This window comes from Porcisia hertigi, chromosome 25 (genome assembly GCF_017918235.1).
Source record: "Porcisia hertigi strain C119 chromosome 25, whole genome shotgun sequence".
NCBI lineage: Eukaryota > Euglenozoa > Kinetoplastea > Trypanosomatida > Trypanosomatidae > Porcisia > Porcisia hertigi.
The window spans coordinates 368,671-387,512 of NC_090584.1; the positions used below are offsets into that span (position 1 = coordinate 368,671).

At 56.4% G+C, this 18,842-nt stretch overlaps 4 protein-coding genes across 4 annotated transcripts; all 4 read left to right on the forward strand.

Moving 5' to 3' along the window:
* Positions 1–7,109: 7,109 nt before the first annotated feature.
* JKF63_04601 (uncharacterized protein) lies at positions 7,110–8,405 on the forward strand (the record flags this gene model as incomplete). Its single annotated transcript, XM_067900583.1, has 1 exon — positions 7,110–8,405. One exon carries the CDS (start codon positions 7,110–7,112, stop codon positions 8,403–8,405), a length of 1,296 nt encoding a protein of 431 aa, XP_067756604.1.
* A 1,337-nt stretch (positions 8,406–9,742) lies between these two features.
* JKF63_04602 (uncharacterized protein) lies at positions 9,743–9,952 on the forward strand (the record flags this gene model as incomplete). The annotated part of the gene is made up of 1 exon (XM_067900584.1): positions 9,743–9,952. One exon carries the CDS (start codon positions 9,743–9,745, stop codon positions 9,950–9,952), a length of 210 nt encoding a protein of 69 aa, XP_067756605.1.
* Positions 9,953–11,624: 1,672 nt separating this feature from the next.
* JKF63_04603 (uncharacterized protein) lies at positions 11,625–12,893 on the forward strand (the record flags this gene model as incomplete). The annotated part of the gene is made up of 1 exon (XM_067900585.1): positions 11,625–12,893. The coding sequence occupies one exon, from the start codon at positions 11,625–11,627 to the stop codon at positions 12,891–12,893; it is 1,269 nt and encodes a 422-aa protein (XP_067756606.1).
* A 2,129-nt stretch (positions 12,894–15,022) lies between these two features.
* On the forward strand, positions 15,023–17,611 carry JKF63_04604 (uncharacterized protein; the record flags this gene model as incomplete). Its single annotated transcript, XM_067900586.1, has 1 exon — positions 15,023–17,611. One exon carries the CDS (start codon positions 15,023–15,025, stop codon positions 17,609–17,611), a length of 2,589 nt encoding a protein of 862 aa, XP_067756607.1.
* Positions 17,612–18,842: the final 1,231 nt, after the last annotated feature.

The window sequence follows — 18,842 nt, forward strand, 5'->3', positions numbered from 1 at the left end:
GGAGGATGCTGTGGACATCGCCTACGAACAGTCCGAGGTCGAGCAACCGGAGGCAGCAATTGAGACAGTTGTCGAAGAGTTTGACGTCGAGCAGCAGGAGGACGCTGTGGACATCGCCTACGAACAGTCCGAAGTCGAGCAGCAAGAGGATGCTGTGGACATCGCGTACGAACAGTCCGAGCTCGAGCAACTGGAGGATGCTGTGGACATTACGTACGAACAGTCCGAGCTCGAGCAGCAGGAGGACGCTGTGGACATCGCCTACGAACAGTCCGAGGTCGAGCAACCGGAGGCAGCAATTGAGACAGTTGTCGAAGAGTTCGAAGTCGAGCAACAGGAGGACGCTGTGGACATCGCCTACGAACAGTCCGAGGTCGAGCAGCAGGAGGACGCTGTGGACATCACGTACGAACAGTCCGAGCTCGAGCAACTGGAGGCAGCAATCGAGGTAGCTGACGAACAGTCCGAGGTCGAGCAGCAGGAGGACGCTGTGGACATCGCGTACGAACAGTCCGAGGTGGAGCAACCGGAGGCAGCAATTGAGACAGTTGTCGAAGAGTTCGACGTCGAGCAACAGGAGGACGCTGTGGACATCGCCTACGAACAGTCCGAGGTCGAGCAACCGGAGGCAGCAATTGAGACAGTTGTCGAAGAGTTCGACGTCGAGCAACAGGAGGACGCTGTGGACATCACGTACGAACAGTCCGAAGCTGAGCAGCTCGAGGCAGCAATCGAGGTAGCTTACGAACAGTCCGAGGTCGAGCACCAGGAGGACGCTGTGGACATTGCGTACGAACAGTCCGAAGCTGAGCAGCTCGAGGCAGCAATCGAGGTAGCTGACGAACAGTCCGAAGTCGAGCAACAGGAGGATGCTGTGGACATCGCGTACGAACAGTCCGAAGTCGAGCAACTGGAGGCAGCAATTGAGACAGTTGTCGAAGAGTTCGACGTCGAGCAACAGGAGGACGCTGTGGACATCGCCTACCAACAGTCCGAGGTCGAGCAACCGGAGGCAGCAATTGAGACAGTTGTCGAAGAGTTCGACGTCGAGCAACAGGAGGACGCTGTGGACATCACGTACGAACAGTCCGAAGCTCAGCAGCTCGAGGCAGCTATCGAGGTAGCTGACGAACAGTCCGAGGTCGAGCAGCAGGAGGACGCTGTGGACATTGCTGACGAACAGTCCGAGGTCGAGCAACTCGAGGCAGCAATCGAGGTAGCTGACGAACAGTCCGAGGTCGAGCAGCAGGAGGATGCTGTGGACATCGCGTACGAACAGTCCGAAGTCGAGCAGCAGGAGGACGCTGTGGACATCGCGTACGAACAGTCCGAAGTCGAGCAGCAGGAGGACGCTGTGGACATCGCGTACGAACAGTCCGAAGCTGAGCAGCTCGAGGCAGCAATTGAGGTAGCTGACGAACAGTCCGAGGTCGAGCAACTCGAGGCAGCAATTCAGGTAGCTGACGAACAGTCCGAGGTCGAGCAACTCGAGGCAGCTATCGAGGTAGCTGACGAACAGTCCGAGGTCCAGCAGCAGGAGGACGCTGTGGACATCGCCTACCAACAGTCCGAGGTCGAGCAACCGGAGGCAGCAATTGAGACAGTTGTCGAAGAGTTCGACGTCGAGCAACAGGAGGACGCTGTGGACATCACGTACGAACAGTCCGAAGCTCAGCAGCTCGAGGCAGCTATCGAGGTAGCTGACGAACAGTCCGAGGTCGAGCAGCAGGAGGACGCTGTGGACATTGCTGACAAACAGTCCGAGGTCGAGCAGCAGGAGGACGCTGTGGACATCACGTACGAACAGTCCGAAGCTGAGCAGCAAGAGGATGCTGTGGACATCGCCTACGAACAGTCCGAGGTCGAGCAACTGGAGGCAGCAATTGAGACAGTTGTCGAACAGTTTGACGTCGAGCAGCAGGAGGACGCTGTGGACATCGCGTACGAACAGTCCGAAGTCGAGCAGCAGGAGGATGCTGTGGACATCGCGTACGAACAGTCCGAGGTCGAGCAACTGGAGGATGCTGTGGACATTACGTACGAACAGTCCGAGGTCGAGCAACTGGAGGATGCTGTGGACATCGCCTACGAACAGTCCGAGGTCGAGCAACCGGAGGCAGCAATTGAGACAGTTGTCGAAGAGTTTGACGTCGAGCAGCAGGAGGACGCTGTGGACATCGCCTACGAACAGTCCGAAGTCGAGCAGCAGGAGGATGCTGTGGACATCGCGTACGAACAGTCCGAGGTCGAGCAGCAGGAGGATGCTGTGGACATCGCGTACGAACAGTCCGAAGTCGAGCAACTGGAGGATGCTGTGGACATCGCCTACGAACAGTCCGAGGTCGAGCAACCGGAGGCAGCAATTGAGACAGTTGTCGAAGAGTTCGACGTCGAGCAACAGGAGGACGCTGTGGACATCGCGTACGAACAGTCCGAAGCTCAGCAGCTCGAGGCAGCAATCGAGGTAGCTGACGAACAGTCCGAGGCCGAGCAACTCGAGGCAGCAATTGAGGTAGCTGACGAACAGTCCGAAGTCGAGCAACAGGAGGACGCTGTGGACATCGCCTACGAACAGTCCGAGGCCGAGCAACTCGAGGCAGCAATTGAGGTAGCTGACGAACAGTCCGAAGTCGAGCAGCAGGAGGATGCTGTGGACATCGCCTACGAACAGTCCGAGGTCGAGCAACTCGAGGCAGCAATTGAGGTAGCTGACGAACAGTCCGAGGCCGAGCAACTCGAGGCAGCAATTGAGGTAGCTGACGAACAGTCCGAGGCCGAGCAGCAGGAGGACGCTGTGGACATCGCGTACGAACAGTCCGAGGCTCAGCAGCAGGAGGACGCTGTGGACATTGCGTACGAACAGTCCGAAGCTGAGCAGCAGGAGGATGCTGTGGACATCGCCTACGAACAGTCCGAGGCCGAGCAACTCGAGGCAGCAATTGAGGTAGCTGACGAACAGTCCGAGGCCGAGCAGCAGGAGGACGCTGTGGACATCGCGTACGAACAGTCCGAGGCTCAGCAGCAGGAGGACGCTGTGGACATTGCGTACGAACAGTCCGAAGCTGAGCAGGTCGAGGCAGCAATCGAGATTGCTGACGAACAGTCCGAAGTCGAGCAACAGGAGGATGCTGTGGACATCGCCTACGAACAGTCCGAGGTCGAGCAACCGGAGGGAGCAATTGAGACAGTTGTCGAAGAGTTCGACGTCGAGCAACAGGAGGACGCTGTGGACATCGCCTACGAACAGTCCGAGGTCGAGCACCAGGAGGACGCTGTGGACATTGCGTACGAACAGTCCGAGGTCGAGCAACAGGAGGACGCTGTGGACATCGCGTACGAACAGTCCGAAGTCGAGCAACAGGAGGATGCTGTGGACATCGCCTACGAACAGTCCGAGGTCGAGCAACCGGAGGCAGCAATTGAGACAGTTGTCGAAGAGTTCGACGTCGAGCAACAGGAGGACGCTGTGGACATCGCGTACGAACAGTCCGAGGTCGAGCAACTCGAGGCAGCAATTGAGACAGTTGTCGAAGAGTTCGACGTCGAGCAGCAGGAGGACGCTGTGGACATCGCGTACGAACAGTCCGAGGTCGAGCAGCTCGAGGCAGCAATTGAGGTAGCTGACGAACAGTCCGAAGCCGAGCAACTGGAGGATGCTGTGGACATCGCGTACGAACAGTCCGAGGTCGAGCAACTGGAGGCAGCAATTGAGACAGTTGTCGAAGAGTTCGACGTCGAGCAACAGGAGGACGCTGTGGACATCGCCTACGAACAGTCCGAGGTCGAGCAACTGGAGGATTGGACATGTCGAAGTTCGAGTCGAGCACGGAGGTTGCATCGACTACGAACAGTCCGAAGTCGAGCAGCAGGAGGACGCTGTGGACATCGCCTACCAACAGTCCGAAGTCGAGCAACAGGAGGATGCTGTGGACATCGCCTACGAACAGTCCGAGGTCGAGCAAGCCGAGGCAGCAATTGAGACAGTTGTCGAAGAGTTCGACGTCGAGCAGCAGGAGGATGCTGTGGACACCGCGTACGAACAGTCCGAGGTCAACCACGAAGAGGATTATGCTGAACTCGCACCACCTGAACTGAGTGTTGGGGAGAGGGAATATGAGGTGGTGTTGTCATGTCCCCGAGAGAGGCGCGAAGTCGAGGGCGTTACGACGGTGGAGGTGGGCACTGCAGTCGTGAATTCCGGAACGATCCCAACAGGACTGCGTTTTTCAATGGCTGGTGTTGTTGTACGGCGACCGGCAGCGAGCGCAGCGCTGCCACGCTCGCGCAGCCGCTCCCTCACCTCCGAGTCGCAGCGGCGTCTTTCAATGAGCGCATTTTCGAAGCCGCCCTTGACGTCCGCGAAAGGTTCAGGGTTGGGCGGCTACGCACAAAGGTGCGAGGGAGTAGGGGCTCGCGGTCCCGGAAGGTGGTGCTCTTCTGCACAGGAGCCGAGACGTCTCAACCTCTACTCGTCCGACCATGACAGACGCGCCGAAGACCAGCTCAACGAATTGGTGAGACGGTCTGCAAAGGATGTTGATGAGAAACTGGCCGAGCTCGTGTCGACATCATTGTTTCCTGTGCCGCACTGCGTTTCGGATCCGGCGAGTACCGGAACTCGACGTGCGCAGGGACTCAGCAGCACCTCCCCCAGCTCATCAATTGAACGTGTCCCAGCTACGTACTGCTCCTCCGATGGCTCCCCGCTACGCGTAGGCGACAATGCGGGTGTAATAACATCCACTACTCCCGCTCGCTTCGTACTGTTCAGTGCTGCAAATGGCGACGTGGTGGCACGTGGCCGTCTCTCTGGGTACGAAAAGCTGGTGCTGGACACCGCAGCGCATGTGGGTGGCGGCGCAGGCACATCCCCCTCGACCTCACACGACACTTTCAAGGCAGCAAATGTGAAACCAATCCAAAAGCGCAGTTTCTATGAGGGGCCGGGTGTAAATTGGAACAAGGTACTGCTGGAGCAGGCGACAAACCTACAAAACGTCTCGAAGCGGTCTGCGTGAAAGAATGAATGGGGCTTTCCGATCGATGGATGTGTGCCCCTCCCCCCCCCCCCTCCCTCCTCCCTCCTCCCTCCCTCCCCCATAAAATGGGTAGCAGCAACAAGGAGGTAAAGTAGAAAGGAAGGAGGATGGGAAGGTGGGGTCAATAAAACGGTGGAAGTGGCCTCAGTTACTTATATGGATCCAATGGAAGGATTCACACGCATGACTTTTGTGGTTCATCCACAACTTTCTCGAATAGGCGCCACACCAAACCTGTTGATGTGCCGTTTAGCGTTAGGGGCCTTCTCTAGTCATTTCCTTTTCGCCCCTTTCTCTCTCGACCCCCCCACCCCCCGTCATCTCCAACGTGCTTCGTGCATCAGCATTGTTGTGTGTGTGTGTGTGTGTGTGTGTCTCTCCCTCCCCCCTCGACCCCTCCACCCTTGTTTTTGTCCCCTTTCCTTAGAGGGAGGCATCATGTTTTTTTTTTAGGGCCTTGTGTCCTTCAGGTGGTGGTGTGGGAAGATGGGGCGGCATGGGAGTGGTAGGGAAGGTATCTGCGCACCCGTCACCTCGCCGGCATCCCTCAACTGCTAAGGCGCGACACGTGCTATGATTACTATCGTAATGAGGAAAGGAAGAAAAACTGGTGAATGTCCAATACATGTTGTGACGGACTCTCCTCGTTTTATTTGTGTGTCTTTCGCTCTTGTCGCTGTCGGTGTGTGTGTGTGTTTCACGTCTTGCTCTCTTCCATCCCCCTTTCCACGGCCTGGCCCCCACCCTTGCCCATCCCACGCGCTCCTTTTTCTCCCTAAGCCTACACATACACACACACACACCGACAGAAACACCATAAATATTTCTATATGCAATAATTGGAGATCAAGAAGTGGAACGAGGTGGAAAAAAAAAGGAGTAACACACCCATGTATAGTCAACAACTCTCCTTTTGATGATTCTTCGATGTAAAATCCCCACGCACACCGTTCACTTTATTCGTTTCTCTTCCGCCCCCCCCCTCCCCTCCCTCCCTCTCCACTCTCTCTTCCCCTTCCACGCCCTGCTGTCGTGTGTGGTGATGGGAGTGGGGGAGTTCACTTCTGTGCGAATGTCTTTTTTATTTGTTCATTGACGGGGTTTCGTTTTTGTTTTATTTTGTGCCTCTTTTTTATTTATTTATTTTGCCCTCCACTCCCTCCCTCCCTATAAGCTGATGTCTTTTATGCTTGTTGCGCCCTTTTCGCCATCCCCACCACTCATCAAACAGGAGGAGGGAGGGGGAGGGAGGGAGGGGGGGAGGGGAGGGGAGGGGGGATCCCCAAGACCAGTCAAGCGAGGCCAAATACGCCTGCTCGAAACAAAGAAAAAATGGCGCCTTCGCCTGCCGACAGGGCATGGGAACGCGTCACCCCCGATAAAAATGGCCCCATAGGGACATACACACACACACACACCTCTCTCTCTCTCACGAATCACTCACTCACTCACTCTCCCGAGAGGCGGAGAGTAACCCTCTGCCACTACATTGCCCCCACTCTCCTCCCCCGTTCTTCTTACTTTTGTTGTTGAATACACGCACGACGACATCCCATCTTTTTTTTTCACATCAAACATTCCGTGGTGAAAAGGCCATGCATTCGGAGGTCCCTCTACACGCACATACACACACACACACACACACGCATACATACATACACGATAAACGACCCACACATACACACACATATATATATATACATCTATACATAGGGAAAGAGAAGGCACAGTGTCGTTGTGCTCTTTGCCGCCCCCCCCCCCCCTCCCCCCACTCCTGCACGCACGCACACGCAGCCCCAAACACGGCTCATTTCCGAATCTTACACTGCACCGAATCGCCATACGTCTGCTTCTGTGTTTCGTTTTTTGGGGCGTACGCACACTTCTGCGTCCTCCGTCTTATTATTCGTGGCATCGACGTCGGCCTCCTCTTCGCCCTCCCTCTGCCCCGCGCAATTGTCGTGGTGGTGGCGGCCATTTCGTTTCCCCGCTTTCCTCTAGCACGCCCCTCCCTAACCCCCTCGTGACTGTGTCCGCCCCGCACGTGGTGTGGACAGCTAGCCAAAAGTAATGCTCCGCACCACGACTATTGCACGCGGCACGCTGGTCAAAATCGGCCGCGGTGCGAACAACGTGACAGAGTCAGCCAGCAACGCCCTCCTCGAGTCCCTGCAAGATCACGGCTATTGTTACATCCAGCACCCCTTTATTCAAAAAACTGTCCTCGATCAGCTTCATCGCGACTGTCGCATCTTCTTTGAGCAGTACATTCTAAACCTCCGCGACGACGCTGCCCAGGGGAGCTTGAAGCGCAACAACCTGCACAACTACAACTGTTCCCAACTCTCTCCGTACGAGCTGGAGAGCATCAAATCACCCAGTGGATTCCGTGGCTACCACCGCTACGTTGGCGCAAGTGGCATTGATGACGCCATTGACTGCTTCTCCGTCGGGCGTGACGACGTGGCTGACCCGGCCGTGCTGCGGCGCGACTACTACAAACAAGCCGGCTGGGAGGAAAGTGAGTACCTGAGCATGATTAGCCGCCGAAACCCCTGGGACGTCTTGCTGAACCACGTCAACTCGACCCCTGCAGCTGGCAGCGGCCTTCGTCCAGGTATGGGCCGCAATGATAACTTTATGTCCGACTTCAAAGACATGATGATGGCCTACTACGACCTCTGCTACACGGTGAGCATGGACGTGATGCGGCACATCAGCTGCGGCCTGGGCATCCGCCCCTCCGTCCCACAAGGCGGGCCGGACCCGGCAATGGACTTTGAGCTCGAGTACTTCACGTCGTTTCACCAAAAGCGCGACTGCGACCTGCAAGCCAAGTACTACCCGCAACTTGGGGAGGGAACGCGGCTCAAGAACGGCGTTGACATTGAAAACCAGCGCTCAGCGTACAACCCGGGTGGCGTGAAGGTGCTGCGGCGCAAAGGAGCGAAGACGCAGCCCCTGGTAAAGGGTGCCGGTCCCGACGACGGTGACAATGACAAGGATATCACTGTGCGGCTCGACACGCACAAGGACCTCAGCACCATTACCCTGCTTTCTCAGGACTCGCTGGGAGGGCTGGAGGTGTGGGACGAGGAGAAGGGCTCCTATACGGCCGTCCCTGTGCTTGAGGACGCGCTTCTCGTGAACGCCGGCTTGTTTCTGGAGAAGTGGACCGGCGGCCTCATCGACGCAACGCCTCACCGCGTGCGCAATGTCAAGGGCAACCACAGCCGCTGCAGCATCGTATTCTTCGCTCTGCCCGACCACGATGCGCGCATCGAGCCTCTTCTGCAGCAAGAGGACAACCCAGCCGTGGATGCACAAGACAGTTTCCTTGCCGGTGACATGATGCCCACACCCTGAAGGGAAAACCCCCACCGGTGGAACTGCTGTAGCAACAGCAACGCCAGCACCCTCCCTGCTTGCACACCGTCGCAGTGGAACGTAGATTCTAGGGAGGCTGGGCTCGGCCGGGGACTCCTTGTTTTTCCACGTGTATCCTTGCAACATTTTCACGGGGATGGGGATGGACAGGGGGGGGGGGTGGGGGGATGCCTTTTGTTGTTTTTCTCCTCCAGTGATGAGCACGGTCACAGTGCTTTCCCCCGACCCCCCAACCATTCCCCCCTCCAAACATTTGGACGAGTGTGTGTGTGCGAGTGAGCAGTCTAGAGTCTCATAATAAATACGATCATAGAAATTGGCGCGCCAGCCGTGGCAGCATCGCTTCGTCAGTGCAGTGTGTGTGGTGGTTGGGGGGAGGGGAGGGGGGCTCGTTTTTGTTTGTGGTGGCTTGATATGGTGTGTGTGTGTGGCGTGTGCTGTGTTGTGTTCATCCAACTCCGCAACTCCCCTTTCTCTGTTTGCCTGTTTGTTTGTTTTTTGCAGTCGGGCAAAATCATATACGCGTATATGTGGAACAAACAAGGGAGAATGAAGAGAGGGGATTTAAAAACAAACAGAAACAACGCCCCCCCCCTCCCCACCTTCCATTTGATGGGTCCAGCACACACACACACCTAACCCACCACCATCGTCATTGTTGTCATTGTTATGCCCCACCTCTCGGCACTGCCCCCTCCCTCCTCCCTAACTTTCTCCTTTAGAACTGTCGCTGCAAATGTGGCCGTTAATTGTCACGAAAAAAAAAAACAGCGTAAAAGGAGAATGGGAAAAACAAAAAAAAGAGAACCGTGCGTATCAGTGGAGCGTGTGATAGACCCCCCCCTTCTTTCTCTGCTTCTGTAACGCTCTCCCCTCGCGTGGTACGACGACTCAATCTGTGGTGATAACGGAAGGCACTGGCCGTAGCACCAGATGTTATGCAAACTGATCCGATGCCGGTGCCATCACAATCTCTCGTCGATGAGTAACAAAGAAGCCCCCCCCCCTCCCGGTGCCCCCCCCCCCGCTCCTCTTTTTCTCACAAACTCTTCGTCTCCTCCCTCCGTCTACATCCGTACTGAATCATTCTTTCGTTGTCTCCCCTTGCGCTGTTCACGACGACGCAACACACACACACACACACACACACACACACACCAAGCATCACAGCACGATCACCACCATAGTTACCAGTGTCACAGCTGCTGTTGCCTGTTGTCTCCAGAGCTCTACCTCAGATCAGACACGGACAGAACTCTGTTTTTTTTCTTCTCCCTCAACCCCCTCCCTTCTTGTTCCTTCCCCCACTATAACCAATGGACTTCCTCGATGATATCTTGTTCCACCCCATCGTGGCTTTCACCAAGAACAGCCGCATGCTGGTGCGCAAGTGTCAGAAGCCAAACTACAACGAGTTCACGACAGCCGCCCTTGCGGCAGTGATCGGCTTCCTCATGATGGGCTTCCTCGGCTTCTTTGTGAAGCTCGTGTTCATTCCAATCAACAACGTCATTCTCGGTGTGTAACGTGTGGCACTTCTGCGAACGTTTGGCTTTTGTGGGCGCGAGTTCGAAAAAAAAAACAGAGCGAATGGAGAAAAATATGTGCCGGTAGATTTTCAAACTCAAACGCGGATAGACTGCAGCCCCCCTCCCCCCCCCCGTGGTCATGGGAACGGTGTGTGTGTGTATGTGCGTGTGTATCGGCGTACGCTTGTGTGTATTTTTCTGCGTACCTCTTGGTTATTTGTCGTCGTGGATTGCTCGGGCACTCTCATCGCACGAAGACCAGCAACCACGGATGTTGTTATCTTTACTTGTCCCTCCCCCACCTCTACGCCCCCTTCACCTCCCATCTCTCTGCCCATTGCTTGTACCGAGAACAACGCAGTATCGTCTGTGGGTGTGGGTGAACCCCGGGAAGAAGAGACGATGAAAAGAATAAAAGGTATGCAAAGATAGGAAGAACTCGAGCCCCCCCCCTCCTGAGATGAGAAAGACGTGGGAGTGGAGGGGCAGGAGGGGGGGGTGAGGTGTACGCCAGATACAGCGAGACTTTCGAGAAGGAGCTTCGCGCATGCATATGTGCCCCATATACTTGCATATCCAATTTACTTGTCGCCTGCTTTCACTCACACCTTTCTTTTTTTTGGCATACTTTGGGCTTTTCTTTATTTTTTTCGTGCGTGTGTGAGGTGTTGTGTGATATAACGACGGCAATAGCGGCTTTAAACGGTTGTGCTGGGCGAGTGAGCGTGTTCTTTTTTTTTTTTTCTTTCATGAGTGTTGGTATGCCTGTATGTCGCGTTGTGGCTAGCCGGTGCAGGTGCTTCCACATCCCCTATGGCATGTACGTGACTCTGGTCATGTGGGCCTCTATGCTCCAGCTGTATCCCTTCCACTCTCTTGATCCAAATATCTGGTGGGGAGAAGGAAAGAAGGAAGGGAGGGGGTAAGCAACCCCTTCGCTCATTGCACATGCATGTGTTTCGGTGCATGTGTGCGTACGTCGTAGGAGGAATGCGAAAATGGGGAGTGAGGGGGCGAGGGAGAGGGGCGGTGGATGGGAGGGGCTGCACATGCTGTTCGAACCATCTTTTAGGTGTCGCTTATCTACACTGGCTTTAGTAAGGACGAACAAACAAAACACGCTTGTTTCTAAGAGATGAACGGCTGGCACGAGAAGGGAGAGGAGGGACTCTCTTCCAGGAAAGAAAAAGTGGAGCTGAACCGTACAGGGGTGACAACAGCAACAACAAAGTGCACAAGGAGGGGAACACGTATGATCGCGGTAGTGACACATTTTAAATGTATGAACTCCTAAACTATACAAGAAGTCTCGCTGCGCATCACCTCTCACCACCACAACCAGCCTTTCTTCACACCCTTCCACACCAATTTGAGGAGACAGTCGGCAGCATGCGTGCGGTACCAAGGCTGTCAGTTCCCCTTCCCCCCCCCCTCCTCCTCTCTCTCTCTGCCACCGTATTAGTGTTCTCCACTGACGTTCGCCTTGTCTGTGCAACGCCCAACAATCGCGTCCTCCTCCCCTCCCCCCCCCCCTCCCCTGACCCACAACCATTAGCCCACGCCTCTCCATGCACTGAGAGAGCAACGGTAGGCATCACCCCTCCCCCCCTCCCCTCCCACACACACACACACACACACACACACCGTTCCCACCGGCTCCCTCATCCCCATGTCGGCCATCAAGCGTTCACTGAATGTCGGCGTTGTGGGCATGGGTAACATGGGCATTCCCATTACGCGCAACCTCGCCTTCAAGGCACGCAGTGCGATGTATTTGCAGATCCATAGTCGCACCCTCAGTAAGGCGCGGCAAGTGTGCGACGACATGAGCGCCGACGGCGCGACCTGCGCCATGCGCATCCACGACCGCTACAGCACCATGACCAAGTGGTGTGATGTCATCCTGCTAACTTTGGCGCACCGAGCCGCTTCGCGGAAAGTTCTTCTGGAGGACAGCGAGGCCCTCATCACCAACGCACGTCCTGGGCAAATAATAGTGGACCACACCACCGTGGACATGGACCTGTCGCGTGAGTGCGCCTATGAGGCAGAGCGGCGCGGCGCCGTCTTTCTCGATGCCCCGATGAGCGGCAGTCCTAAGCAAGCCTTCAATAATCAGCTCGTACTCATGGTGGGTGGCCCAGCGGAGCAGGTGCAGCGGGTGTCACCGATCTTTCGCATGTTCGCCGACAATATTCACCACATGGGCGCCAACGGCAGCGGCACTGCGGCGAAGCTTCTCTCGCAGGCGCTGGTGGCCTCACACAACGCCGCCGCCGCCGAGGCGATGACGATTGCAAATCGACTCGGTATCGAAGACTACCAGAAACTCATACAAGTCTTGGATGCCTCCTGGGGCTCAAGCACAATGCTGCGCCGCAACGCGGCAACGATGCAGGACCTGGTGCGTAACCCGGACAAGCTGGCACCATCCTCTGGCGCGAGCGTCGATAACCTCCTCGAGGACCTTGCGCTCCTCGACGCCTCCTTGCCCAAGATTGAGAACCGCGATAACGGTCACGGAGGGCGTGATGGCGAGGAGGAACGCTTTCCTGTCCTGGACGCGTCACTGCGCATGCTTGGCGCAGCTGCCGAATCTGGGTTAGGTGACCGTGACATGGCGGCAGTCATTCACTACATCGGGGCCGCAGCGGCCATGGAAAAGGAGGAGGGCGTGCACGTCCAGCCTCGCGGACTCACCGCCGCCGCTTTTGTGGACGGGCGTGTCACTGGAAAGGTAAACGGCGCTTCAGTAGCAGAAGCGGTGTCGGTGTTGGTCCCGCCGGTGTCAGGAGAGCTGGAAATGGACCCCACATTGCTGGCTGACTCGCTCGGGGCCGCCGAAGGCAGCACGGCTCAGGCCGTATCGTCGGCGACACCGCCGACAGCGCCCTCGCCACAGAAGACTCCAGATTTTACCACGGAAGACTTCTACTAGTACGTCGCTCAGGCCGAAAAAGAAAGAAGGTTAAAATGATGATGGATGGGGGCGGCGGAGGGAGCGAGAGAGAGGAGTGAGCGAGTCTCCCCCTCTCCTTGCAACCGCCCCTTCGTAAAGTCGGTGAGAGTGCGTATGCGCGTACGTATGTGTTGGCCACAGATTTGTTTTTCCCTTTGTTCATCATATTCTTCTTTCCGAGATGAGTTGCTGTCTCCCTCTCCCTCTCTTTTACCTCGATCCCTTCTCGCCTCTGTCATCCTAGGATGTAAGTGTGTGTGTGTGCGTGTGCGCGCGCGCTTTCTCCTAGGGCTTCAACAGGAGAACAGGGAGGGGGGAAGAAAACACGTTTAAACGAGGCTAAGTAGTCCCTACGGGCGGCAACTAGCCATTCGTAGCGTCCGCTATCAGCGACAATGCCAGACGAACGACAAAACCGTAAAAAGGGGGGAGACGGGAGGGGGGGGGCGGCGACGCTCTCTAAATCATCGTCTCATTCTGCTTCTGCTTAGTGAGGTAGGTAATGTTGCGATTGTTTCCATTCCCCAGCCTGTGTGTGTGTGTGTGTGTGTGTGTGTTTCTTTTCCCTCTTTTTCTTGAGAGCGCAAAGCACTCGCACGCACACCGAACCTCCTCATTTAATTCTCTCTCTCTCTCGCCCCACCCCCCCTCTCTCCATCTGACTCTTGATGGGCATCGCTACCCTGTTCCCTGCGGATGCGACGGCACCGCATACGGAGAGATGAGCTAGCAAACCCACAACATTACAGCGACAGACGCTTTGCTAACCTGCGCTGTGTATCTCGGCACCCGTGATGTCTCTCTCCTGAACAGCCCCTTCACCTCTTCAGGAGCGTTAGTGCACATGTGCAGATCCAGTGCCGGAAAGGCTCTTTGCATTCCCCAAAAGTGAGTTACACAGGGAAAAACGTTGAGAGCAGCCGCATAAACCGGGCGCCAGAGCCCCCCTTCCCCCTATGCATCGGCTAGCCCCAACCCTGCAACTACCCTAGAAATCGAGGCCGTCAACAACTATAGCGCGCACGCAACCGGTCGCTCTAGATGCACTGAAAAAGCTCTACACCAATGTGCGAGCAATAGGTGGGCTTTCATCACGCGATCCTCGTGACATGCGAGCACCTTCAGCACAATGCCGTCTCGATTTCTGTAATGCACGGCTGTGGATTCTTATGGCCTCCTCCTCCTTCCCTCTCCCTCCCCCCCCCCTCCCTGTCGCCATCAGAGAAGCGCTTCGGCACTGACTAACGGACGTTATAGGAAGCTGCCTTGATGTTGTATCCGCAGCAGGGGGGGAGTAAGGGGGGGGGGAACGGATTTTGGATCAATGAATGCTGCATTGAGGTGTGCCCTTGTCATGGTGAGATCATGGCCACTTATGAGAAACCAAGGACTGCACACACCCCTCCTGTCAAATTTAAAAAAAGCTCTGCAGCACACTCGATCTTGTTCATGCAGTAATCACAAAACTTTATCGGGGTGCAATCGCGACGGTCCCCCACCCCACCCCAACCCCTTCCTCCTCTTCACTGCAGGGAGAGAGAGAGACTGCCATGGCGGGAAGGGGGGAGGGGGGGGGGGCAGCATAGTTGCTTTTGGTACCGCTTCTCGTTGTTTTTCGCCAATCCGTGTGTGTGTACATGACATCTACTGTAAAAGCTGCTCATTTCCTCCGTAAAGGCTTTCTTCACTCCACACCACACTCCTTCATCTGTCTCCCTTTTCCACTGTCCTCGCACTGTCCGCCCGTGTCTTCCGGGTCTCTGTGTGTGAGTGTGTGTGTGCCTCATTTGTTGGGTGCATGTGTATGTTGTTGTTGTTGCCCGGGGGGGGGAGTAGTAGTTGAGCTCTTATCGCCACACACTCGGTGCCCCCCTTCTGCATTTTCTTCTCCAATCGTGTAATGGTTCGCGTTGGGCTTGCGCCTGTGGTGCATCTTCTCTCTCTCTCTCACAGCCCTCCTCCCCCGCCCCTCCTTCCCTCCCCTCTCTTTCCTCTCTCTTTTCTCCCTTTATCTGGTCCTGAGGGAGAGGCTCAACTCTGTATAGCCCCCCTCCCCCGCAATACACACACGAAGTTTACCACAACTCAGCCAAAAAAAAAAGGCAAACATGTTCGTGAACACCGTCGAGGAAAACCAGTACACCGACCTTGCGGCGCGTTCTCGGTTGGCGGTGGGGAGCGCGCAGATCTCAGCGACAACGCCTTCACGATCCACCGGCGAGAAACACTCGCATGACGCCCACTCCAGTATTGGGGAGTCGGTCTTCCACTCCTCCAGGCAAGAAGCAGCCGATCTGACAGTGGACACAACACCAGTCTTGGTGCAGTGCCTTCAGCGCCTTCTCGATACTGCGACTGTCGCTCGGGACCAAGGGCACATCCACAAGCATCAATGTGCCTTGGCGGTACGTCGCCTGGGACAGATTGCCCGCACCCTGGCTCAAATGCCGCAGCCGGCGCCATCTATGCGGCTGCTGACCGCGGTACGGTCCCTCTGTCTGCTACTGCGACAGTGCGCACACAACGGTGGGGTAATGGCGAGCATGGCGGAGTTGGAAACTGCGCCTCAGATTCTGTACGGCCCAGACGGCGATCCACTAGGGCCGGCGCAGTGCTGGCAGGTGCTGTTGTGTCAGCACTTCACAGGTCGACGGCTCTTTCAAGCCGCATACGGGCGCCTCTGGGCAGCGTGGTCCATGTACTCGCGCGCGGAACTGGAGCGAGAAGACGGTATCGCAGAGTCACACGACCGCGCCGAGAATGCGCAGACAATGATGGAGCTGCTCTTCTCCACTGGTGTTCTCGACAAGCATGACGATACCACCACCACCACTGACGAGGCAAGCAGCGCGATCCAGCATCAGCGCGACATGCTTGCCTATTATCAGCGCCGTGAGATAGGTCCATGGCGGATCCTCTACGATGATCTCGGACCGACGAACCAACTCTTACCAGGAGTCAGTCGACTCCAAGACACATGGGCATCCGCCTCTGCGGCGATGGGGCGCCGCACCGTTGAAGAAGTAAACATCCGCTTCCGCGTCGTACCGCACGTGTTCCGATACAACGGCGTCCCTGTCGTCGTGAAGGTCCTCTCTGGTGGGGTGGATACAAACGAAGCCGAGACGCAGGCGGTGGCTATGCAGTACGCCACAGAATTTCTGTTGGACGTCGCGTGCCGAGCCACGTGGTGTCATCCAAATATCGTCAAGTGCCTTGGCGGGTTTACAGAAAGGTTCACCGACAACGCGGGGAACTCGAATGAGTCGCCTGCGCATAGAGGTGCCCTGGTGTCGGATGAAGACCACCACGAGGCTATGACAGGAAACGGTAACCTAAACGACAGTGGGGCACCCCAGGAGCGCGCGGCACGCGCTCCTGGGGTGAGCCTTCCCTGGCAGCTGGCCGACTCAATCCGTGCTGGGGAACCCATCATTGAGTTGGGGTACGTCACGGAGCTGCAGGGTGCGTTACAGACGACCACAGCACCCGCTCATTTGCAGCTCTCCGGCGTCACGTTGAGTGATTTTCTGTTTTCCAACCCGCTTTCTGCTGCCGCCCCCGCTTCCTCTTCGGCGTCGCCCCCTGCTGTTTCGCGACACCACTTTACGCTCCACGAAGCGCTTCACGTCTGTAGCCAGATCGCCGACGCGCTGCAGTATATCATGGACGACATCCATGAAGTGTCGGAGGCGGTGCAGACGGCGTGGTTAACTGTCGACCCTGCGAACGTCTTTGTTGTGCGTGTGGTCGAACTGGACGAGGAAGATGAGGAGGCCGCGTATCAAGAGCAGCAGACGCAACAACAGGGTGGTGGTGAAGGCGGTAGAGGAGGATGCCAGCACGCAAAACGGGCGACGTCGCCCACCTTGTTCAATACTGAAAGTCACGTCTTCACTGATGACGTCGTCACCGTCGGCGAGGGCGTCGGCATCCTTGAAACAGCCTCAGTAGAGAGTCACTGTAACCTGCAAAGAAATCACATGAAAGATAGGGAGTTTGGTCGATGTCATGCCTATCCAAGCGCCCACGCCGTAGATGACACGGTGCAGGCATCGAGAGCGTGGGAGACGACTGTGCATGTAATCCAAGGAGCGAAGACGGACGCTGGCAGAGCTGAGGATCTCCTGCACCGTCGGTCAAAGCACTTTGTTGTCCGCTACAACCCGCCGTGTGGATGGACGCTGGGCGAGGCGGTCGGAAGTCGGTGGCGTCCGCATCCGCGTGCCACTGCCCCTTCGAGCTACGTTGTTGTGCAACTCTTCCTTGCGCTCCTCACAGGTCAGGTTCCCTACGCGCACATGACGACGGACAGAGAGGTGGAGGAACAGGTGTTCGCCTGTACAAAGCAGCCACACGGCAACACCTCGAGCACAGTGGATGTGAAGCCAAGCAGCAGTGGCCAAGCGTACCGCATTCCACCCTTTCTGCCGCCGATGGTGGCGGACTGGTGTCGCCGCGCGCTTTCCCTCGATCACACTCAGCCACCCATGGAATTGGAGGCGCTGCGCGCCACCCTGGCGACAATTCAAGCTTCCCTGCCCGATGATGTTCGTCACTCAAGCCTGCACACATGGGTGAGGGACTCCTCTGCACAGCGCCACAGCGCCGGCAGAAGTGACGGTGACTCACATCAGGAGATGCAGGCCTGCGCGAGCGCGGCAGGGCTCGGTGTTTTCCGTGAGTCTGGTAGATAGAGGAGGAGAGGGGGGGGGCACAAGGCGAGAAGAGCACCTGCCAAGCGTGGGCGCGTACACACACCGATACGCATATAATCTCCGAGCCTGCCGGATCTCTTTGTGTGAGAGCATTGCCTCGTCTTGTTGGGCAGGGGGGAGGGGGGCGGGGGGCGGGGGCGGTCTCACACGTGTCCGACTTGCTTCGCCACCCTCTCTGCCCATGGGAGCGTTTGTTCATGGGTGATGTAGTCTGCTTCTGCCTCCGAGACCTCTTCTGCATATCCTCTGCTCGCCTGTTGCCCGTATGCTCCTGATGCCCCCCCCCCATTGTATGTGTGTGTTCCACAGTCGGATCCCCCCCTTCCCCTCACTCAACCCGCCTTTCTATTTTGCTTCAAAGTACGCCTGAAATGAGGCTACGCTGCTGCCTGTGGTCCACGCCACCGCAGCACACTTTACCCTTTGCTTGACTGTCTTCGTTGCTGCTGCTTGAGGCTGTTTTTATCTCCTAGCGATCGGGATGGAGGTCTCTCTAAGTGCGAGTGTGCCATCCACAGCGTTTACATTCTTGTCTGTTGCTTACTCTCTATCAATCCACATACATACAGATATATATATATATATATACGTGTTGTTGATGTTATTGGGTCTCTCCACGCATGTGCACGCCTGTTTTGCTCTTCGGCGATCCCAAGTCCCTCATCTCTTGAATGTGTGTGTGTGCATCCGACCACCGACCCTCACACATACGCACAACTTATCTGACCCCCTGATGTGGTGATCTTGATTCGGTGCCTTTTGCTGTGATTTACATGTCCTGGCCGACTCCGTAACACCCACCAACAGACAAACACGGGCACCTTCAATTCGTGAAGCAGGCCAGGTGAGGATGATGACATCTTTGGAGGTCACCCACATTTCGCACCCTTTGATGCCGAGTTTTGGATATCACCCCTGTGCAAACTACACTCGGTGCTCCCTTGCCTGTAAGTGGTCATCTGATCCGCCCGCCTCTGCCATCCCCCTCCCCCTCCCCCTCCCCCCCCCTCTCTCCCTCTCTCTCTGACGCGTGCTCTGGATGTACTCGCTCTGAACAGGGTGAGTGAACCAATACGTGCCCAACCAACAAGGGGCTACTTTACGTCTCATCATCATCCCTCTCCCCTTCACACACACGCACACACAAAACTCACTCACAGCCGACCCATACACGTGCTGTGTTTCTTCATTGTTATACGGTTTGGTGTTT